General features: G+C 41.3%; 1 protein-coding gene across 4 annotated transcripts in view; it reads left to right on the forward strand.

Annotated features, from left to right (window-relative positions):
* The window catches only part of DPP6 (dipeptidyl peptidase like 6), a 572381-nt gene that overhangs the window by 377067 nt on the left and 170272 nt on the right, over nucleotides 1–25042 (forward strand). For all 4 annotated transcript variants that reach the window (XM_055709074.1, XM_055709073.1, XM_055709075.1 and 1 more), the window contains exons 2-3: nucleotides 13134–13248; nucleotides 19828–19926. In XM_055709074.1, the coding sequence (XP_055565049.1) occupies nucleotides 13134–13248; nucleotides 19828–19926 (214 nt within the window). The remainder of the gene's footprint in view (nucleotides 1–13133; nucleotides 13249–19827; nucleotides 19927–25042) is intronic.

The following is a 25042-nucleotide window of genomic DNA, read 5'->3' on the forward strand; positions in this document are numbered from 1 at the left end:
GCTGGGCAATGTGGGGCCTGATCAGCAACATGGGGACGCTGCAGGAATGAAAAATGCCAAGAGCAGAACAGTCTTGGCCTTTCTTCTTCAAGGCAGCAACATTTGGCAACAGTTGAAGATTCATCTGTCACCATTTCTTTACATTGACAATTATCTGCGCTCTGTAGAGGGAGGTTTCATTGACGGACCAGATGAAAAGCTGTTGAATACACAAGGGGAACAACGCAGGTAGTTATGTCAATGAAGTGGAAGGAAAATAACACAGCTGATTTATCTCGAGTAGCTCATACGACCTGTCTGTCCCTTCATTGTGCTGCCGATATCTTTTGGCACCCAGCACAGCCGCCACCGTATGATCACACATCAGTTGTGTCATATTCTTTCTTCACTTCATTGACGCAGAACGTGTCATCAAATCTTGCTGTCCTCAGCGCCACTTTAAATTCCTGAGCTTGGTGACAGCAAATGTCACTTGAGAAAAGCACAAGGGCTATGACTGGTGATAATTTTGGGGAACACCATGTGGGGCTGTGTCACCTTGAAGACGTGTTCTCGTAGCCTAAAGTGTGAATGTCACTGTACTGCTGTGTGTTCTCTCCAGGTGAAGAAGGTACCCTATGTATAGTCATTGTGAGCGGGAGAGGAGTCCGTAGTTTGCAAGTCAGATAATGGGGAGTAAAGAGCCTGTGGCAATGCCAGCAAGTTATGGGAACCGTTTTAAGCCTCTTGAAAAAAGCAGGATTTCAGCTGAGGTTCACTCTTGTGCCAGTTAAAATTGGTGGCAACCTGAAAACTGGTTCAGATCTTCCATACAGGTACCATGAGTCCAATAGCTTCATTGGTTTTGCCCTTATATTTCTCCATGTCTTCAGCTACAGCTAAGCTGCTGTAAGATCTCACTGAATGGGAAGCCTGGCGTTCAGAAACTGAATCCTGCTTTTTCTGAGTATATGGAAGCATGTGCGACTGGAGCGTTCGCAGTCTGGTGAACGTGAGGAGAGCTGACAAATGGGATTTCTAAACAGAACGACTTTATATTACATTACAGAAAATGTTGAGCTTTGCAGGCTGGTAGGAGGGAGAGTCCTGCTTCTAATTATGATGCAACATTACCTTTCACTGATAATAGCCTTTTTGTAATCAAAGAAAGTAAAAATGAAATGCATGTTGCTGATTTTTTTGTGTGCACCAATGAGCAATGCAATCACAATGTAGTTTTAAATTAAATCCTTTTGTTCCTTTTGTTAATTTGAGTTTGATGGTTTTCCCCGGTGCCAGAGCCTAATTTACAGCAGAGAAAATTCCCTTAAATTGATTTTTAAAAATGCACTCACATACACTACACTAACCTTTTCATTCCCTTATGGTGCATGCCAAAGAAAAATGATCCCTGTAACTCCGCTTATTGGAGAGATGCATCTGTAGAGTATATTAATTGGTAGAGTTCCCATTCTGCTCTTGACAGATTTTTCACATGGTTAATGAAATCCTGGCTGTGCTAATGCTCGTGTCTCTCTTTAAAACCAGTACCCCAGCCCCCGTCATTTGCCTTCTCTCACTGCTTCATATCTGGTCACTTCTGAACTCTTTTATTCATTGGGGAAGACTTTTATCTTTGAATTTAGAGGGAGAGGCACCAAGGCTCAGGTCCATAGGAGTGTTTCTGTTCCAGGCTCCTGGTGAAGCCACAGGACACCTCTGAGGACCCTGTCTGTGCGTGGTGCAGCGTGGGGTTTGCAGCAGCACGTGAGAGGGCTGGTGGGGTGCTTGACAGGGAAGTCAGTACTGGAAGGTTTGTTGCAGCATCACATGAATTTAGGATGTCTTTGATTCTTGAGAAGTGAGAGAGATGATCAGGGAGATGAAGATAGAGGAGCTTTTTGCTTGCGTTTAGATCAGGAGTTGGTCTGAAGCTCTGCTTAGCACCATAGGGAAATGTGGACGTGGCTGTCTCTGCCTGCTGGGTCTGTTAAAACCCCTTAATTTCAGAAGGCAAACCCTGCTCCTTGGGAGAGTAACAGGCTGGTGAGGTGTGGAGAAGAAACTCCTTTCTTGGTCACTTGCCTTTTTCCTTCCCATCTCTGGAGCATTTTTTCACGGGATGCAATGAAACTGCCACACACAAGTGATTGCGTCTGCTTGGGTGATTTTTCTCTTTTCAAATCCTACAGCGTGTTTAAATCAATATGATAACCTTACATTTAACTTCAGTCTCAAATACAGAGGGTACCTGTCTAACCCACTGTCTCTCACTTTTGACGTCAGAAGTGAGTGTGTCCCAAAATTAAAAGAGGAGTTTTGATTACAGCGGAAACTTTCCAGCGTGAAGCCAGTGAAAAGCAGACAGATAAACCAGCAGCATGATGCAGGAGAAGAGATACTTTTATCAATGCTGTTTAGATGCTGACATGAATTGTGCAGGGAGATAAAAAATGATCATGATAATGCAGTGGCTTTGCTGCTGGGTGGCAGTGACCCCAGTGGAATAGATCTTCTAGGAGAAAAAAATTGCAATTTGTGTGTCAGTCAGTTTTGCTTGCTTTATTTATTTATTTATTTTATTTATTTAGTGGGATTGTGGCTGTCTCAGTTCCATTCTGTAATTCACTTACTGAGTCTTGGGTTTGTATTGAATTAAGGGTATTTCTTTCAAATGAAAAATGAGCAAGAAAAATGTTCTTTTCATAGAAGGAGCCATGCTCCTGTGGTGGTGTGCCGTGGTTAACATAGCTCAGTATAGGAAAGAAAGTTGGTGTCTTGCTTTCCCAAGGAAAAATCACTTACTGTTTGCTGGTTGTGTTCACTGCCGCCCAGAAAATTTTGAAAATGAAAACAAATGACTTCGCAAAGCTCTTTGTAATGTGCTGTGAGAACCCTAGTAAAAATAGAAATCAATTAAAACAGACCAAGCATAAGACTTTTAAACCTTTGGAGACTTTGGAGTCACTTTGCCTGACAGCAGTGCTCGGGGCTGAGCCAGCCCGCTGGTGTTGGACACCAGAAGCCCGAGCACCCTTCGAAGAATTCTTTGAAGTACAGTTTTCCTCAGCTAGAGCTGGACAAGGGCCAGGGAGAATTAAGACTGTTTGGGGTTTTTTTAAACTTCATGAACATCAAATCAGGATATCCGTGAAGTGGTTTCTGGTTCAAGAATAGCTGAGAAAAGCCCAAGCACATCCCAGTTGAGGAACTGAGATGTCTCCCAGCTATTCTGAGGACAGTCTCACAGCCTGTGGGCTCTGCTCCCTGCCTCACCATCCAAGCACCACGCATGGAAGTCAGGCAGGCTGCTGCCAGCCAGAAGGAAAGAATTAACATTATAAACCTGGGAAAGACAGCCATCCTTTTGCTGTTGTGTCCCTTGCTCCTTGCTTCTGTGCGAGCAACGGTTCGAGCTCAAGCGAATGATTTTCCTTAAGAGTAAGAACTGGAGAACTGTGGGTGGGTTGGGGACCGTAGCTTAGGTTTAGGATCTGGGATTCGGGTGGCGTTAAGAGCTGCATTTGAAGTGGCCTGAAGGTTGCAGAGGACCAAGCATAGGTCATTACTGGTGTGGTTTGTTAGTGTGCTCCCAGACGGTGTTAGCCCATCACTAGCAGGACTGTCCCGCGGATGCTGCAGCAAAGCCTAGGGTCCAGGTGGGCCAGGGGCTGTTTTGGTAAAGAAGTTGTGACATGATCATGCTGCACTGCAGTGTCAGAGCGTTTGGCTGTTGTGGGTGAGAGATGTGCTCTGCCAATTGCTCTTGAGACGGGAGAACAGATTTTGGTCTGCTTTATTTACTGATTTGTGTTTACTTATGAAACTAAAAATGAACGATTGAGGAGATGAGAAGAAGGGGAGAGAGACCACACAAAAAGAACTTGGTTGTACAGGCTGAGGAGAAGGGGGCTTAGCTGGGAGAGAAAAGCCTTCATACTGCATCCTACTCCAAGGCCTGCTAACGTCTTTTCATTTAAAAGCATTTGTAAAACACAGGCCCACAATTCCACATTGTTTTTCCATTGCTCAACATCTTTAAAACTTGTATCAGAGAAGAATATTCCTTCTCTAATTTTCATTAAAATCTTGACTACCTACTACAGATGGAAACAGCATTAGAGACCCGCAAATAAAATATGACTTGATCCTAGAAACAATAGAAAATGAAGATCCTCTTGAAGGTAAAATTGTAAGATAGGTAGCATCTTAATATAACTATTGCTACAGTGATGAATAATGCAAGTGCGTTGTCTTTGAAACATCCATACATCAAACAACTTGCATTTTTCAAAACAGTGAATGACTGGTGCTTGAAATAAAAGTTGTGTTAGAGATGTATAAAAATAATCCGTGAATTTTAGCATCCAGAATAACTCTAGAGTTTGCGTTTTACATGCCACGTACACTGTACTTTGATTTTAATAGGACACTCAGATGCTTGAGTGTCCAGCACCATAATCTGATTAACGATGATATATGGAAAAGATTAAAGGACTCAGGCATGCTACTAAAAATGTTGTTATTGACCTCAGTAAGGGCAAGTTCTGGCTTGAAATGGGGATGAACTTCTGTCTCTTGTGAGATCCTACTGGCTTATTTGAAGGATTTTTTTTTTTTTTTCCTGAACTCAACTGTCATGTAAAACACACATTGCTCGTGTCCCACGGAGGGCAGAAATACATGATTTTTACTGGTTCTTTACTAGATTTATAGAGGGTTTTAGTGAGCACACAAAATAGATTTTATCATAACATGCTTGTTTGTTTGGACATTTTTCTTTGTTCAGTATGTAAAAGCATTTTATGTTGTGTCTTATCATGGAGGTTCAGGTAATTTTCATTACTTTTGAAATCCCATTATTATGGGCTCTGATCAGATGTTCTTTCCCTGCAAAAAGTTCTAAATTGGCACTGCAGCCTCCTCCACCCTGCAGTGCCATCTATGCCATCCTCTTACCCCTCGGTCTGTCCATGTCCCTCACCTGCCCATGGAACTCCAGGACTCAGGGATCAATGCTGTCTCTGACCTGGTTTGACCAACTGTTCCCACAGCTGTAGGACCTTCAGGAGCCATCACACTGCAGCCCTCATGCCAGCCAGGGACCTCATTTGAAATCCTCAATACACCATCATCTTTAGTGGGATTGTGGATGTCTCAGTTCATCAGTAAGAAGTGATGACAAGAAAGATGCATTTTGAACAAAAAGCAGTTGATGTGTTTCAGAAAGTAATGCTAGATGGTGGTTGGCATGGGAGGTTGTACACTTAAGGACATGGTTTAGTGGTGGACTAGGCAGCACTAGGTTAATGTTGGACTTGATCTTAAAGGTCTTTTCCAACCTAAACGATTCTATGATTCTAGGCATGAAGCTTTGCTGCATGTTAATGAGAGTCACGTATGTGGACCAATGGAAGAGTGACCATCCCCTGGCCCCCAGCTGCTTTAATTCACACATGAATTCATATAATAATTACTCTATCACAGAAGTGTTTGCAAGTAACCTGGTGAGGTAATTTTTTCTTTCTTACCACGCAGTGCAATTTTTGCATCCTGAGTTTGATGGACACCTCAGGAGAGTGCAAAATGAAATTGATAAACCTGTTTTCTTCCCCCCTGCTGTACACATGGTTTTTGTGTTTCTCTTCTCACTGTCTCTGCAGTGCTGTGACCTCAAAAATTGGCTGTTTTCACAGCTCTTTCTCACCTTGTTCCCAAACAAATTATTTAGGAATTAGATTTTGTTCACATCATGTTTTCCTTCCTCTACCATTTAGAAACAAATTATTTACAAACTAGATTACAGAAAAAAACACCTAGGAGTTAGTAGAATATAATATTAAACAGAATTTCTAATGCTGTCTTTCTACCCAGGGAGATTAAACACCTCACTACTTTCCTTATCACAGATTCTTCCCTGGTGTTCAGAGTCATAAATTGAATGATATTTTCTTTTTTTCTGCAATATAGTTTCACTAAAAATTGTAATTGCCTTTTTACAAATGTAAGCAGAATGGCATTTCATTGGAATTGGGGGAGGCGACAAAACTGAGAGGTGGTTTTGCCAAGCTCTGAAATCTTGCAGAGAAGCTTCTTTTCCCATTTCTTGAGAGCATAATTCTTCAAGAAATAGAGAGATGTCATCCTGGTATGCCTTGGCAGTATCACCTTTGCAGATGCTTTCTGCATGCGTATGAACTGTTTTCAAGGCTCATGTGTGTGTTGTGGCTCGGTTTGGAGGGACCCAGGCTGTCAGAGCATCATAGTGGGAAGACTGGAGCTGAGCAAGGGCTGTGGCATAAAGGGGTCCTGGAATCAGTGATATTATCTGTGTCTTTGGGGTTTGCCAAGCTTTTTCATGGGTTTGATGAACACACAGACTCTCATGTAATAAAATCCTAAGTGTCAAACCAGGTTTTACTGGTGCCATGGCAGATATTTCACCCTAGGAGATGATTTGTTTCTGTTTTAGTGGATGAATGTGTGTGCTTGTATCAAACACTGAAATAAAGAAATGCTGTTGGGTTTATGGGATCTGTCACTGTTGGGAATGCATCTTTAATTATGACTTGAATTACAGGAGCAGCTAAGGGCCCCTGTGAGGGTTCACAGTCCCGATGCATCAGGTGCTGTAAAAACATCTAGGTTAGCACAGATGAATGAACCAAACTGATGGTGGGAAAATGAAGAAGATCAATAAAATGACATTACATAAGATCACCACAGTTCTCGTCTAAAAGTATCTCTAATCACATATGTCATGTGCCATACAGATGTACAGTATGGCCATCTCCCTTTTCCTGGACATGGGTCAAAAGATGGCCATGCCCTTGGCTGGAGCCACTCTTAGTGCAACAGGTCCAGCTGGTGTTCACAGCTTGAATTTTTGTCATCTTGAGAACTAGGCAGGATTTCAGTGTCCACATTGCCAACTTCTAACTTATTTTGGAAATACCATCTACTCGCTCTGTCCCTAAGCACTAGGAATAATTTGGGAATGCTTCAAACAGCAGCACTGCTTATTTCTACATCATAAGGGGGTAGGAGGATGTTGCAATGTGGTTACTGTAGTTAGGTACACAAGTCATGTCAGATGCCAGTTCAAAATATAGAGATACTAAATGAATATTTTAGTGCTGCCAGGTCTGGAGGTGATCCAAAACTGTTTCATCATAATGCTTATAAAAATAATGGGAAGTTATTAAGTATCTATTTCTGCAATACCAGTACAGCTAGGAATTCCAGATATTACTGTATCTAGATCTTTTTACAGATATTTTTCTTTTTTAAAATTTAGAAGTAGCAGTGGGTTTCACTCGTAGCTGACACAGACTGGCTTTGCTCCAGTGGAGCCAGTGATCTGTGTCGGTCAATGCTAGCTGAGGATCTGATGCCTTCTGCTCTAAAAATGTGGGAGAATCGTCATTTGTTAAAGGTAACGCTTAGGTGTAAGGTGCAGATGGCATTCATTTTCTTCTGCTGGCTTTGTAATAGAAACTTGTAAGACTGAAAGCTCTATCAAAGCATAAAAGATGCAAGGTCTATTTTTTACAGAGAGCTGAGTGTTACAGATACAGTGTTCTCCTCGTTCGCTCCCAAACCCTCCATTAATGCCCAACCTCAAAACATTTGCGTATGTGCACTTTGCAGAAAATTGTGAGCGCAGATGGAGCTACAGGGCCAAAAGGAGTGGCTTTAGGGCATTCATAAAAGAGCCTCCCAGAAATGCAAGGCAGTATAATGTGTTGCCTTGTGTGCAGGGTAAAAGATTTTTCTCATGGTGCTGAGGAGTAGACAGTGAAGATGTTAAATGTTACTAAGTCATTGCTCCCTATCACTAAAAGCATTTATTATCATCAGAGAAGGAAGGAAAACATAACGTAGTTGTCTCTCATCACCGCAACAGCCAGGATGGTTTCATCCCTCTGAATCTTTCTCTTGGGGCCTTGCAGGAAAGTCCACATACATGCCATGCCTCATTTATAAAAACAGACCAAGTTTTTAATCCTCTGGCTCTAAAGTGTCACCTTTAGCATCTGAACAACTGAGTTTACTGTAGCCTCAGGCTCAGGCTCTGAGTCTTATCTGCAAGCTGATTGATATTCAGCATCACACTTCAGCTGGAGCACAGCTCAGGGTGGTCTGCAGCAGCAAGAGGGGAGGGAGGCGAGTGGGGAGGAGAGGAAAGTTAATAAATAAAAAGCCCTGGACAAAACTAACTCAGCTTGAATTCGGAGATGAGGAGGATGCAGTTACATGCTTATTATTGTTTATCCGTGTTACGATACTGCTAAAGTTCTTTAGTGATTGAGGTTTCCACTGTGCCAGGCAGGGTACAAAAAATGACTCCTGCCCACAAAGAACCTCCATCCTAAATTTAAGGCAGGAGAACAGCAGAGGATCCAGGCAGACGGAGGACTGCAATGAGACAGTGAGGCAGTATCGATCACAATAACCAGAGGTCTCAGAGAACCTCCTGCTGTAACCACTGCAATGCATCTAGTTTACTGCCATTGTCATTGCAATTAATATTTCTTTTTTGCAACACAAGTCTAATAATCTAACCATATGGGTTACCTACTCTTTATCTCCTTTGTTGTACTGTTTAGCAGTTATAATCTGCAGCAATTTTGTATTGTAAAGAACTAATTAACAGTGAAATTATTTTTCCACTGAACATCATAGGAGCTTTTGCCAGGGACAAGTGTGTTCCTGTACTTTAATTCCTCAGCATAGTTTTTATTCTGCACCATGTTCTGAAATTGGTGAGCTGACTTGCCAGAGTCATTGCACTCACTGTTGCATCACCAGGCAAAAGTTTTAATTCAGAACAAGGTAGGTGAAGGCAGAATACATATTTTTTGATTACATGTATGTTAAGAAGCTTGCTAGATTATTTTTTTCATTTAGTGTGTTTATGAGTGTAGTATTTCAGGTTATTTAGTCAAAATGTAGAAACAAAAAAAAAATCAAGAAGCAGAGCTTGCAAGAATGGCAAGCGTGGAAATCGTGCAAAGCTACTGCTATAAACCCCATCCTGCCATTGTTTCAGACCATTAATTTCTTGGGGTTTCTTTTTCTTTCTGCTTTCACTGCTGTACCTGAGATGACAGCTCAGTCTCCTGTCCCCAGCCATGGCCCAGTGTCACCTGGCCCAGCAAAGGCCCTCACGTACAGCGCATGGATCTGGAATGCGAATATTTATAACACACCTAGATTTTGTTGGTATTGCACAGAAGTGGCAACTCCATGTTGAAAAAGACAAAGAGGCCCACCATCACCACCCCACTGTTGATACTTCAGAGAGTTTGGTCCAGGGCATACAGCTTTAATTAAATAATGCCAATACTTGACAAGCGTTGTCCATATTGTCTTGCTTTCATTTAGCACTATAGACATGGCTATTAAAACCCAAAAGCTGTGCTTGATGAAACTTTTGTTTTAAGAAGCTATTACATTATTGTAATATGGCCACTGTGCTGGCAGACTTCTGGCAGGTTTCAAATAAACATGCCAGAAATAATTTTGTTGACAGCATCTTGGATTGGAGCACATCCAGCCTTCATCCGTAACATGTCAGTACAGTGATTCTTTCACAGGCAGGAAAATATGTCATCACAGATGTGTATTTTAGAGTCTTAAAATACTGTAGATGTCTGGATTTATGGCTTCAAAGTCAACTTCACAGGTGGTTAGGGTTATTTTTCAATCAGAAATGAAGATGAAAGCGATAACATTTACAGTTTTTCATACGCAGCATCAATGAAGTGTGCTTATGTTAAAACCTGTGGTAACATCTGTTTTACTTTCCTAATCCAAAAACAATTAAGGTTTTATGTAAGAGAAAGAAGGGGCTGGAAAGCTAGCAGCAAAAGAAAAAAGGAGAAAAAAAAACAGGCTGCAGGGCTTTAGCTTGCTTGCAGAGGTCGTGCAGGCACCGTTCTTCATGAGAAGCCGAGAGCAGGTGACTCCTGCCGGTGACTGCCTTTGTTTTAACGTTCCCTTTTATGTTATTTTCAGTAGAATCACTTCATCAGAGTAGAAACTTTGTGCATTTGGTTTATATCCATTTGTGCACTATGCTCAGATTTCAGCATTAAATCCAAAGCGGTTCTTTTAGGATTAACAGCCGTGGTTCACGAAGGGTATCTGCCTGCCGGCTGGTTTAGATCTCTGTTTGCTTCGGTGAGCTGGGATCGTGCGGGAATGGGCAAACTAAAGCTTTGTGCTGTGCTGGAGACAAACCTTTTGAGGTGCCACTTCAAGAACGTTATTTATGTGCTTGGATTTGTACCTGCCTAGGGCTTAATTAAACACCTGCTTGGCTTCAGTCCCAAGCACAGAGGCTTTCCTGGGCACGGTGACCATGTGTCCGCTGGTGGGAACCCCTGTAAAAGGGTGGGAGCTGGCTGCCGAGGGCATGGGGTATCGTGGACCGGTGGTGAGGCTGAAATCTCCTGGAAGTAAAAGCTGGTCGCAGTGACAGAGCAACATCTCTCTGGAATTAACAGAAAAATAGATAGGAAAGCTCTGAGGTGGTGCTATCACATACGTGTGTGTGCAGCAGTTTGGTGGTGATTCCATCGAAAGAGACTTCAAATGACTGAGGAGAACAAAAAAGCTGCTTTCCAAACCTGTGCAGAATAAAGCTGTTTACATTTATTTGAAATGCCATTTGTCTTTTCTTGCTTTTTATCAGGGGAAATTTCCTGATGGGATTTTGAAAATAAAGTGAAAACATTCCTTTCTGCTTCCTTGCAGTGTATTAAACCCCAAACTTGGGATCTTGAATAGTTTTCCTCCTCTTGATACACTAGAAATTCCCAGTCTTTGTTGTTCTTTTGCTCAAATATTGATTGGATGCTTGAAGAATGAATGGATTATGATGTGATAATGGATTCAGGGGAAGTATTAATGTGCTGAAAACTTAAGCATGTCTGTGGATTTCTATCACACTGGGACTCATGGATTCATGGATGAGGAAACCTCACTTAATGCAAGGTTTTATTAAGCTTTTGAACTACATCTGGGTTTGTACATCTAATTAAAGTCCATGAACTTTTTTTTGTTGTTGTTCAATTTTAAAACTTCTGACATTCAAGGGGAAGAGAGTTGTGAGATTATTTTCAGGAATTGACTGTTGCCATCAGACCTGTAAAGCTGTGTCTTTCCTCTGTCCTTGGACACTGTTAGGACTTGGCTGGGTAGAAGCGCTGTGGTTTCTCAGCTGCATCTCCCCAATTCTCCTGTCACCCCTCTAGGTCCCACTGTGCTCTGCTGTGAGAGGAAGAATATTTCTGTCACTTACTGAAAAGCCCTGGATTCTTTTCCTGGCTTTATTTCTCAGTTTGTGCATAACCCTGGGAAAGTCACAGAATCTCTTTTGAGCCTATTTGCATCACCTGAAAAATGGAGACCATAACAGTTTCCTAAAAAAGGTGTTGGAATACAAAAAATTAATTAACATTTGTATTCGTGCTTAGGGTGAAGACATTATAAAAATGCACGTATTTGTATTCTTTCTGTTTGCTTGTTGGCAAAGTTGCATTTCTCAAGGCTCCTGACCTACTTTTCAGATCTTTCTGCAGTGAGAGTAATAAACTATACATTTGTTCCTTCTAATTATTTTTCATTTTAAATAGAAAGCCAAATGCAAATGAGAGGAAGGCAAGGCAGAGAGTGGGTGCTAACTTCTACCCCTTTTTGCCAGAAGGAAGGGAACCATTGTGTCTTCTCCAGAACTAGAATAAATAATGAAATACAGATGCTACCTCAGATGTTCAGTGCATCAAACCTGGCTTTCCACTGCAGTTTTATAGCCTTTGTAATGGATTCATCCCCAAACATGTAGGAAGAGAGTCTCAACATTATCTTTTTCTGTGAAATGGATTCTTGATTTGGAAAGGCTGAAAAATATTTTCCAGCATTTTCTGAAATCAAAACTGTGAGGTTTTCCTGACCTCCCTGTTCAAGTCATTTTGCTGTGTATAAGAAAAAGTTACAGTGAGTGAAACACTTTCTCTGAATTACAGAACTCAGTCTATTATAAAGCTTTTTGTTTTCCTGATAAAATTAAAAAAGAAAAAAAGAAGAATCTTTTAAAGAGGTACCAGCAGGTCTGTCTTAGACCCTCCTTCCCTCATAATCAAAGAAATAAGGCAAAAGTTCTAACCTGGTGAGGTAAATGAGAAGGAGGAACATCCAGAGTTGTTCTGGCTGTGAGGCCAGATCCCTTGAGTGAATTCAGCTTTCCAGGAAAGTGGAGTGTGCTGATATTTCATACAATTCCTGGGGATGCTTCAATGTGTGCATGAAATCGCATTTAATGCACAGTGCTAAGGGGAATCCAGCAAAAAGCATGAAAGGGATAAAGTGCAATAAATATTTAAGATCATGTGAATGCGAACACAGCACTTCATAAAAGCCTCAGTCTCGAGAGCAAGGGTGCTGTATACATCGTAGACAGAACATATGGTACAACCACAGTGAAGTCAAAGCTAATCAGTGAATAGTGATGGAGCTTTTATTCTAAAGTTTCAAGGATGTGATTAAATTTAATGTATGTGCTAGACATGAAGCCTGTCTTCACATTCTCAGACCTACCAGCCTGCGAATGAATGCATGCAAGGTGGCCTGAGGAGATGTGATGTTTTCTGGGATGGCAGGAGAATTCACCATGGGGATATCCTTATTGATTTTTATCTCCATACATGCCCCTGTGAATTATTTATCTTCCTGTATTCTTCTCTGGCATCTTATTATAAAAGTCTCTTGAAAGTTACAGTAAAGCTCTTTATTCCCAGACTTGATGAGGGTTGGTAGGAAATTGGCTTTTGATAAGTGAGTTTGGATCGGTGCTGGTGGGGGTGGCTGGTGCCTGTATGCAAGGAGGTGATGGGGAGTGTGGGTTTCACTACCGTATATCCTATGGGTGCCTTGCGTTTATTCGTTGCACAATATGATTTGGCGTGGATTCAGTTAATAACACAACATATTCTAACAGCATGAATTGTATTTGGCTGACAGGCTTCACCCACCATGGTCGCAGGGTGCATGTTGTCGTTCTGCGGATGTACATTGCTGTTTGGGTTCTGCTGTTTGTTTCCTTGTCTAAGTGCCTTTTCTAAATGTTCACTTTCCTTTCATGTTTCTAGGAGCTGGTGGGGAGTAATCCTCCTCAAAGAAACTGGAAAGGAATTGCAATTGCCTTACTTGTTATTCTTGTTATCTGCTCCCTGATTGTCACCTCTGTTATACTCCTGACACCAGGTATTTATAACCTTTAACTCACTTCCATTCTGTTTTTCATCTGTAATTTTACACTTCCAAGGGTAAAGGGATTGCAAACTGACTGCAAAGCCAACATCAAAGGAATCATCCTTCCTGTTCTTTATCTTGGTGTGACACTGAGTTCAAGGCCATTCTTAGGTAGATTGTTTTAGAGATTTACACTTCAATTCAAAGATCAGGGCTGTTGAGCTGAAGGTACAAGCCTGAACCTTGGTGGCCTAAACATGGATGGGGAGTGTAATTTTAGATGTGCCAGGGTATGAGAAACATCTGCATAGAGCAGTCAGTCAGGTCGCAGAACTTCCGGAAGTTCAGCCACATGGAGCAGCAAACCCAGGTGGGTGGCATATCCCAGACCCAGACCATCTGAAATGGCATCAGATGCCTATACTTAGGCATGTGACTCCCATCCCATTCATCTGGATTGACTTTTTTTGATCAGACTATAGTATTTCAGCTTTACAAAGCAATTCCAGATAACTGTGTGTCAGATAGCACTTAACGACAGCAAATAATTAGTAACTTCCCAAGAAGGGATTCTTTGCATTAATACCCTTACCAAGCTTCAGCAAAGTTCTGTGCATGTAACCTCTGTAAATTACTTCTCTTACAATAGCTGCTGAGCTTGTAGGCTTGAATTTTAATGTGGTATCATTATGATTATTGATTATTACATATTTATACAGCCCTGTAAATTTCTGTGCCTACTTATGGCGTAGAAATAACGTGCTTGTGTGGCTCTGAGAAGATTGTGATCTGAATATGAGAAGGCAAACAAGTGAGAGACAAGACACAGAAAAGAGAAGTCAGTGTCTGAAAGGGTGAGGAGCTACAAAACACAGGAGAAGGCAGAATATCATCTGCAGAAGGACATAGAGGAGAGGAAAAGGGGCTCCTTCTTGAATGAGTACATGCGAGGGATTCTAGGGGACAACAGAGCAAAGAGCACAGAGCTGAGGAGGGGAATGGACACGAGGGAGAAACAAAACCGTAGGAAATGGAAGAGCAAAGGATGGTGAAGTGGAAAAAATGAGGTGGAAGTTGTGTGGTAGAAATTTCTAGCTCATAGCATGTGAATCACTACGTTATCCTTTTTTTATTTATCATGATTCCATGTCCAGTTTATTTCATGCTATCCTGAAGTTTTCAATGGAAATGTAAGTAGCACATTGTCATGCCAGAGTAATTAAGTATTTAAGCAATTAAGTTAATTAAGGGTAAACATAATTAAGGATCATTTTTACATTACCTTTGCTAGGGTTCAGATTCAATACTATTGGGCAGTGCAGTTCATCTCTGAGATGTTTTGGGGTGTGGTCTGTGGACCGTACTCAAATCAGGCACCATGTACTTGCAGTGAAAAATATCAACCCTTACGCATTATGTGCGGAAATGTTGCCTTCTGTTTTAGAGAAGTGCAGTCCCAGACTTTTCAAAAATGCAGGCTGAAGCGCAGGTTCCTTAACCCATACCTGTGGGCTTCAAGAAGCTGTTGGTGACTTGCACTGCATAGAGGAGATAATGAGTGACACTTCCATTGAAGAGCAGGATTCTGTATAGATAGATACATAGGGAGAAACATAAAAATAGCTTTTTTCAGTCCTAAATACAGTCAAAGTCACAAATATTTCCTTTTACAAGACCATCTGTAAGAATGATTTCTTTATAAGGTTGATATCTGGTGAGGATTATCAGCTCTGAATTCAATTCTGAGCTCCACTGTAGACCTCATTTAGGAATTCTCCTGAATTCTGCTCCCATTTCTCCATAAAGAAAATCACATGTAAATCCACTAACGACTATTATGACTATAGATACTGCAGTATCTATATGCAGTAGTCCAGATAACTACCTAGGCAGAAAAGGTATTGAGACCCTGGAGTTAATGTTCTCTAATGTAGGAAGATACAAGTAAATATGGGTTATTGTGATGACATTCTATTTTACGTAGCATGAAGTAGGAATGTGAAATACCCACATTCAGTTATAAATAAAATTCACAAGTGTATTTGTGTTTAATTTTTGTATTTTCATAGAAATATATGCACACACAAAGTGTTTGGGGTATGTATGCACACACATGCATACACACAAATCACACGGGTGTTAGTATGTACTTAGCAACAAGTCCAAGCAGCACAGTTAAAGAGTGCTTAATATTTAGGAATATGCAAAGTTATTTTCCATGCTAGAATTTCCATTCATGGTTTTTGAGATTTCCAGTTACCTGATCTGCTGGTAAACTGGATTTGGGTTGTTTCTTCCCCTGCTGGTGTTTCAGAACTGTCCCCTACATGCAAATACAAAAACTCTGAGCTCAGTACTGCTTCTGTTTTTAATATGCATCCAGACTGCTTCATGGTGTGACTCTGCAAAGGGTAAAATAGATAGCTTAGGTTGCTGCTGTGGCTTGGTAGCAGCCGACTTCAGTCTTCGTTTGGGCCACTGGCCCTGGAGCTTGTTATGAGGACATGCTGTGGCAGGGGGTAACAGCAGGCTCGTTTGGCAAGCATTTCCCACCAGCCAGTGCTAAGCCAGACACTGAGGCTGGTTTGACAAACGTAAAACATATTACATTGATAATCCTGGCTGGGGATAGCACATTCTGACAAGGTAGGAGTAGGGGAGATGGAGGAGCCTGTCTGAAAGGAGATGCAGAATCTGAATTTCCCTGCCATCAAATAGTGCACTGGAAGAAGGAATGTTTATCCTTTGGTAGCCAAACTGAAAAATAAGTGATGGATATTGGAATAAGATGCAATGAAGGGACAGGACAGTGAAGGAAGGAAGTGAAGCAGTTTTTTCTATGTTCATGGGGAGCTACTGCCAAGTGCAAGACTGACATCAGGAAAAAACAAAAAAAAAACCCTCTTCACTGGAAATGTCTCAGGTGGGGTGATGCAGTCTGGCATGGGCAAAGCACAATGCCTGAAAATACTTTTAATATTATTTTTAAGTTGGTAATATTTTTAAGTCTTCCTTCTTTTAAGAATGTTGGCATCGAGACTGACACTGTCATACCAGTACAAATAACCTGTTGCATTTTACTTCTGAATGCCTTACTTATTCCTGTCTATCTTGGCCCTTTCCCTGTGTGGGAAACCGTTATTCTCTAAGTATTTGCTGTTGGTTCGAAGGCCTGTTTCGCAGTGCAATACCAAGGCATGCAAAGCAGAGATGCTGTAAACCCAGCACTGCACATCATGTGATCCCTACGGAGAGTAATCTGGGACATGTATGGGATGGAGTGCAGCATGCAGGCTTGTGGTCCATGTTCAGGCAAAGAAAAGTGGTTAACTGGACCCATAACTTGCATCACGATGGTGGCATTTCCCAGTACTGTGAAAGCTGGGGTAGTCTCCTTGGTAGTCTCCTGCAAATGCAAGAGTGAGTGGTAGAATGGGGAATGGGGAAGGTTTGCTTAACAGAACAGATAATGATTAAGGTATTTAATAATTGAGGGAAAAGGGGATTTATATATCTCTCCAAGAATCTTCTGCAAAGCAGGCCAAACCTTTAAAGAAGGTTTTAACTCTGGATTCAGCTGCGGAAAGGCTGAAATCTGTGCTGCTCTGGGTTTCTCAGAGGCAGGTCACTCACCCTGCTTTAAGATTAGCTCATAAACTGAGAACAGCGCTCTTTGCATTCAGCAGACATTGTAATTACAGTAGCAGTGCTTTATTGCTAGCTAATGCTTAGGTCTTATGTTATAAAATCCTAATAAAATTTCAACATCTTTATGATTTGTGTATCCTGGGTACTCTCGAACAATATTTTCAAAAGAAGTAGTAATGGGTGGAAGTTTGCATTTAATTACACAACAGCACACCACATGCGCGCAATTGCCTACGCTGAGGTTCTTTGATTTCGTGTGTGTGAGTCCTGCCATTCCACCCACCTTTGAAAAGTGTGAAGCTATTTATACAAACGATAAAAGTGTGGGACTGAGCCTTTCCTAATTGGCGGTTGCTCACTTGTCACAGCATATGGTCCCTGTATGGGTCCCGTCCCAGCAGTGTTTGTGTATTTATATGAAGACACGTAAAACTATAGATATGCATGTGTGCACGTGCACGCGCACAAATCTGAAGAGAGGACCCAACCCTACAGAAATATTACTGCAGGAGGCAGTAAGGGAATCTCGGCAACATGCCTTGGGCAGGCTCCTGGGCGTGCATGCTTCACTTGCTCCCTCTCCCTCCTCCTGCTGTCCCTCAGGAGGAGTTTGAAGCGCTGTGAAGATATGGAAGTGGTGCAGCTCCCGGACTGCTGTCTCCACCCTGCACAGACAGAGGGAATGAGAAGGGCTTCCCACCCTGTCCCTTCCCAAATCTCCAGCACAGAGGTTTGCTGGTGCCTGTCCTTATGCCCTCATGGTGGGAAAGAGGGTATCCATGCCCTCAGGGTGCGTTTGGGAAGTGATGCCTGGTAAGCCCAGGCTGTGCGTGTGCTCCCATCTCCTGCTCCGCACCACCTGGTCTGCCTGGGGACCCAGTGCTGGGACCTGGCACCATGGTGGGAACTAGCTGGCACATTTCCCTGGAGTTCCCCTGACCTGTATTTTCCATTTTAATAAATAAAACAATGCAGAAGAACTTGGCATAATGCTGTCACAGATAAGGATTTGGCTGAGGACCCATATTAATCTGTCTTGGTATTTGGGAGCACATTGAGCAGTGTGATTGCTCAGTCAGACCTGGACAAATAAGAAAATTGAAGAATATAATTTAATTTGGTAAAAATTATAGTTTCTATTGGAATACCTTCTAGCCGAACAAAACACTGTAGGTAATTTTCAATCATCTCAGGTAGCTCAGGGGCTTCAATTTAGTGTAGTAAAGAAGACTTTTTTCCTCTGGTAAATGGCTTCAGAGAGTCTGACTCCACTGTTTCTAATCACCTGTATGTTCAGTGTAAGTTTATCGCTAAACAACATTACAGATCACTCAGGCTGCATGATACCAATAGGCCTCAGGCATGAGGATGCTGTAGTGAGTAGAGATGCTGAAGCACACATCCCTGCTATGGAAATACTCAGAATGTGGCTTCATGTGTTCCATTAAAGAGCAAATGTGTTTAAAGCTGACTGAAAGGTTTCCACGAAAATATTTTTTCAGCAAAAAATTGAATGTTGAAAACATTATTTATAGAAGGTGATTGCTTGTCATAGCAAAAAAAAAAAAAATCACTGTTAAGAGCAAAAAAGAAAAGAAGGAATATATTAATCAAAATTGTTGGGTTTCGTTTTTCTCTAAATGTTTAATCTTTGAAAAAGTTAAAAAATATTTTCATATAAACTAAGTACCCACTGTAGAGTTCTGTGATGAAATATATGTACTTTTCATCTGTAAGGCCCAAGAATCCATTGATTCAACATAAACACTTCAGTTACGGTCCCAGGAGCCCCTGGGGAGTGTTTATGAGAACTGTTATGTAGTGGAGACATGGTGATAGAAATGAGAAGGTATAATTGTGGCATGGGGGAAGATGCTAACTGCAGCAAACTTCAAGTGGTTAAATTTGTGCCTTTATTCTATTCAGTTGGACTTAAGCGCGTTTAGTCTTGGTGACATCCTAGATGAGACAGATTTCCTTGTAGCAATAATATATACACAGAAAGAAATCAGTTCTGCATTTTCTTCAGTTTGTGCTTTGTCTCAGAAATCTATGGACAGTCTCTGGCTGAATCACGAGAAATGTGGAGAGGACCGTGTAAAGGACAGTGGAAGAAGAGATACAGCACGTATTTCTTTGGGGGGGGAAGTGCTACAGAGCAGAGGGAGGAAGAATTAACTAAATGAAGAACACTTTTGTTATTACAAGTTGATCTTACAGGATCTTAAACTGACAGTCTGGTTCTTCATTGTAAAAGCTGTCCAGATTCGCGTGTTTGCAAAAGAAACCATATATCTTTTCACTAAAAATTAAAATCAGTATGGGACAGCTATGCGACACCTAAGGATTTAGGGTTATGTCTCTCAGATTTTTCAAAAGTGTTCCTGCAGCCAAGTGTCTGATTCCCATGGAAAATTTTTTATGAATTCCTGAAGTAATCCGTATGAGCCCTTCTAAGGCTAAATAATTTTCAAATGTGGTTCTGCATGACAGTTTTTAAGGAAATAAAAACATAAGCTATAAAAACTTGGTCACTTTTAATTATGATTTTTAAATTTATCTGATGATTTCAGAATAGTCTTAGTGCTAAGTAGCTTTATAATTCTTCAGAATAGTCAGGATCGTATAGCACTATGACATCTGTAGGCTTGTTTTCATAACTTTAAAAATCTTTTTGGATCAGTTTATGCCTGAAAGTGTGTAACCACATCTTGGTTTTTTTGTAGTTGCTGAATACATGCATAAATAACAAGGAGGTTTCTGTTCATGACCCACTGGATGGTCCTTTTATAACACTGACAATGGGAAGGGGCTTAAGCATGGCAGAATGCCTAACGTGGACTGTTCCAAATGAGATATGACGTGGCCCTATTCACAGTTGCTGTATTTTCAGATACATTTCAAAGTTGAAGTAATGGCAGTTTGTTTTCAAATCTTTTACAGTTGAAGACAACAGCTTGTCTCAGAAGAAGAAGATAACAGTGGAAGATCTCTTCAGTGATGATTTCAAAATTCATGACCCAGAGGCTAAATGGATAACTGGTGAGTGAGGCATGAAGATGTTGCAGTGTCTTTGCTTTGCTTCCTTGCCCTCTGAGCATCTTTTTAATTTTTTTTAATTTATTTATTTATTTCTGTATTCCTTCTGTTCTTTATTTTGCTTCTGAAATTACAGAATCAAGGAGTGGTTGTGGTTGGAAAGGACCTCAGGAGATCACCTTGTCCAACTCCCTGTTCAAGCAAGGGCAGCCAGAGCTGGTTGCCCAGAGCCATGCCAAAATATTCAATCATAAAATTCCTATTCCAGCTTTCCTCCTCATAAATATGCAAACACTGCTGCTCTGTTATTATAATTTTTTTTTATTTAGGGCTCTCCAGTGGGCTCATAGCTATGCATTAAAAACTAGAACCTTTGTCCCAAAGAGCATTCAGTAGGTGATGTAGCATGAGGTTGGAAGAAGTGGTTGGAGCACTATCAGTCATTATTTTACCATAAACAAAAAATCAGGTTTATATTCCCTCATTGAAACTCTTTTTTCCAGCAGAGAAGTGAAGTATTGCTAAGCAACAGGCAAACAGTGGTCCAGCAGCAGCTGGGCTGGTGCTTGCACACAAGCTATGTGCTCTTTTTATCCTCTGCTGCCTTACATTTTCTAGTCAGGGGAAAACCAAATAATGCTTGAATTAATGCATGTAGTATTTTCTGGAGTAGAGCTGTTTGGGGGGATGTAGATTCCAGCTCTCGCTGGAAATCGCTGCAGTTGGAACAAGCTTTGGCGAGAATAAAATGATTTGTGGTATGCTGTTCATGTAGGTTCCAGTCCAACTCCTATTATCACTGAAGTTATTAGTTTTTCTTTTGAATTTAATGGGGAACTGGATGAAATCCTTCCACGTGTTTGGCTTTCCTTGTCTGTTATGTCCATTGGGGAACAATTTTAATACCTGTACTGAAAAGAGAGAGTGTTAAAGGGTAGTGCTGAATAAACATGTTCCCCAGCTGCCCCCAGCACAGCTGTCTCCAACTTCTCCCACCAATTCAGCTACAGGGGAATGCAATTGCAGACATCAGGCACCTTCACAAACACACCTGACGATGGGCAGGAGCTCTTTTTCAGGCTCAGTGTACTCCTGGGAATGGTGCTGCCCATAACCACTCTCTGGGAATAATGATAATGGAAACATTAGCTGCATCGCAGTTCAGAATTATTTGTCTAGCATCCTTTTTTTAGCACTGCTATCCCTAATAGCCCTAATGAAGGAAGAGGTGTCTTGTTGAGAGCTTTACTTCTATTTTCTTTCTTTGGTAGAGTACAGGGGAATGATGATGTTAATGCATTAGCTTAATTCATAAATCTAATTCATGAGTTTATTTAATTACAAACTTTTGCACGAACAGAGAATGAAGTATTGCCATAGAGCTAGGTGTTATATCCCCCCTCTGGTGAGTATAGCTTTACATGGACAGAAGGCATATTTTCCACAAAACTGCAGTCTTCTGTGAAAAAACAGTATTTCTCATGCTTTTCCAATTATGGGCACATACTGGTGCCATATAAAGTTTTATTAAGACTCCAATCTTGAATGTTTTCAAATCCATCTCAGTCCTCCCATGTACTCTTAATGTCTGCAGCACAATTGAACATCAGTCTTGCCTGATCTGAAATTACTAAAATACTGTTTCTGCAATGGACAAAGCACAAAATAGTATTGTGCAAACATGCACAGATATTTTAGAAGGGCTTGTTCTGTTGTTGTGCTACTAATACCATTGATACTGACTTTAATACATCCAGAGGACATTTTATAAAGCCGATAGATATTCCTGAAATTTACCCAAGGGTGACTTCACATTTAAGGGCAAGATGCTAATCTGAAATGTCACTCATCCAAGGACCCAAAGCCATTTTACAACACTAATTACTTTTCTGCATTATAGTTGTTTTTCACAGCTTTCTCTAACTGGCTAAGTGGTGAAATCTTGATTAAGGTCCCTGATAAGCAAGATGAAAGACCAGTAGCCCAGTTCCCAAGCACACATTGCTGTTGGTCTCCCATTCTCAGTTTTTAGAATGCAAATTAAAGAACCTGAAAATGCCAAAGCCAAATTCATAAAACATTATAACAAGAGTGTTGGAATGCCTTAGCAGAATAACTGCATATTTTAAACCTGCATGTTTAGAATGGCATGACTCACAAAATGAATTAATGTTTTGTGGGGAATCTGCATAATTGTTAAAATATAGGTAGCTGTTGTGTATCCTTCTTCCCCTTCTCCTGTTAATTATACAGCAAAATATCATGGTCATTCTGAGATCTGCAGAATTCAGTCTTCTTGGCTTCTCAAAGCTCTGTTTCTTTCCTTTCCCTCTTCATTGTTGCAGAAGATAGGAGTTTGGTGGTCTTGCGAAAGATGAAGCATGCTGCACGTTTAGGAGTATTTGAATCATCTCAGGGATTTGCTCTGAATATAGTTTAGTCAGTAAAATATCAGTGTTCTTCCCAGTAAGCAAGGGGCTAATCCAAACCATCTGAAGGAGCAAGGTCTTTCCTTTGACCTGAATGAGTCTTAGAACAAGTGTTAAAATAATAATTAAAAAAAAAAAAAGTTATTTCTATTCAGGGTGGCACTTAAAAATATGCTCAAAGCTCACTGATTGATGGGATGAGCTGATGTTTAACTATTTTCTGGACTCCCAGCGGGCAAGTGGAAAAATAACATATTTCTGATTGATAGCTTTGTCATTCCATTGATTTTAAAGGAGCTAGGGAGAAAGAGAAAAAAAAAAAAAAGAAGAAAAAAAAAAAAAGAAAGAAAAAAAGAGAGCCAGTCTCAAAGCTGTCATAACTACACTTTCAGTGCAAAGGTTAGAGGCTTTCTCTAAGCTTTCAGTCACAACTTGTGGCTGTTTTGTGGATGTTTGCATCTTTTTCTATTGGAATTGCAATTAAATTTACTTACACGAAGTGAGAGATGTGCAAAGATGGAACTTTGAACTTTTGACAATTTTTGTGATGCTACTGTCATTTCAAATTTCAGTTTGCAGTTTTTATCCAGTGGTTTAGTGAAAAAGAAAGATTATTTTGTTTAACTAGCTGCTGTCTTTTACTGCCCTGACCGTTGTTGTTATTGAATCAGTTAAGAGCACTCGGGAGGTGAGCACATTCATAGACCAGAACTGACTGCGCCAGTTATTTCTAGTTTCAATTCCAGGGACTGCTATTGCTTAGATTTTCCCTGTAGTGTATGTAAATGCTGTATTTATTGCAAAGGTTTCACGTAGAGGAATTACAGAGGAATTAAGGCAAGTTAATTAACATTGATAAAATACAGCTGTGGGCTGTCTTCAGGGGCGGTGGGTTGGCTGACGTGGACAATGTGCAGCTGTGGCTGGTTCCTGCTGAGTAGTTAAATAGCTCTAAGGGGGAAGGAAGAGGAGCCCTGGAGGAAGAGAGACCTGGAAGAAGCAGAGGGAGGAGAGGGAGTGCCCTGGATGTAGGAGAGGCAAGAAGCAGGGTGGACTGGCCTGAAGAGGATGAAGAAACAGCACAAACGGTAGATGAACTTTTGAAACCTTGTGGGGCGTTGGTGGCTGTGCTGGGGCAAGGTGGGGGAACCACTTACTGAAGTTAACCTGGTATGGGATGGTGAAAGCCTTGTTGCAGCCCACTGGTTTGCTAGTGCTGTGACAGTTTCACTTCTCAGGACAACATAGTATATAGTAGTATAGTATATATGGTACACAATAGTTGGTATAAAGCAGTGAAATACAGGAGGTCTGACATTGTGCTGGTGATCAGATGCCATCTCCCTGCCCTGCAATCCAAGTGCAAAGAAGCTGAGCTGCATCTCTGTTCCAGCCCCATCCATCTCGTGCCTTCTCCTGTGCTCATGCCTCGGTGCATCACACCACACACAGTTCTGTTATCGTCCTCTGTTGTGAACTCCCCTTTACTATACAACTAGAATCATGTTGTCCATATGCTAAGCATGCATATGAGCTCCAATTATCAGCTCGTCTCATACTGTGTATCTTAAATGTTGTATTTGGTCACTTCCTCGTTTTTGTGTATCCTCTTCCATACGCTGTCAGGAGTGTCCTGTGCCAACCTTTCGTTAGCCCTCTTGCAGATGACTGATGGCCCACTCGTTAATCTAGTTTCTGACTGCTTATCAGTTCTTCTCTTGAGCTCTACATCGCTTCTAATTAGGCTTTACAATTACTAGGCTTTTCTGGTAATTTCTCTCACACAGGACTTTAACTCAGGTTTCTGAAAAGCTCAGTGGGATGCTGCAGTGTTCCCATAAAGGTGGTCAAAACCCAGGATAAAGAAAGGTGCTAGCATTTCAGGCTGAAGAGCAGCTCAGTTGCCTGATTCATCCTGAAATCAATAATTTGTCATCGTTACCTGGATCTGGCCTAAGAAGCTGGTCGGGCAATGAGTGCTGCCTTTGTAGCCCTGCACAACTGCAAGGATTCCCGTCAGCTGTGAACCTCACCTCCAGCATCTCAGAACACTGGGGGAAAACCCTCCTTTTTCACGGGGTGGCAGCATCCTGTCCAATGTCAAAAAAGGCAGCAAAGACAGAATCATATATACCGCTTATGGAGACTTATGCTTATCTTCTGTCTTTGTACTTAATGGCAAAAACATTTTGCCCACGTTGAAAGTACTTGGCTGCTGTTGTAGTTAGAAAAACATAATAGCATCCTGTAATATACTGCCTGTGGTTATTGCGATTGATTGGATGCAACAAGCAGTCATTATTTACTTCTTGGAGGATGTTTTTCGAGCCTTGCTGTTGGCATCTTGCAAGACAGAGTGTATGTATCAGTGGCTGTTGCCAGGATTTTTGGCTGTATGTTAGTGACTGGAGGCTCCAAATAGGAGTGCATCTTCTGTCTGCTAGACACTGGCCAGACTCGGCGAGACAGTCCTTGCACAGAGGTTGTAGCCAAATAAGAAGAATAAAGAAAATGAAGAGCACAATATATTCAAGCAGTGAGGAGCACTGAGCCACAGGATACCAAAGGACATGTTCAGGGCATAGGAAGTTGACTTAAAATCTGAAAATCAAGCCCTCCTCTCTAAGGTCCCTGCCCACTTGCTTCACCAGTAACACTGGCAAAATAATATTTATTCTCATCCGAAGAGG

Source organism: Falco cherrug, chromosome 4 (assembly GCF_023634085.1).
Source record: "Falco cherrug isolate bFalChe1 chromosome 4, bFalChe1.pri, whole genome shotgun sequence".
NCBI classification, from domain to species: domain Eukaryota; kingdom Metazoa; phylum Chordata; class Aves; order Falconiformes; family Falconidae; genus Falco; species Falco cherrug.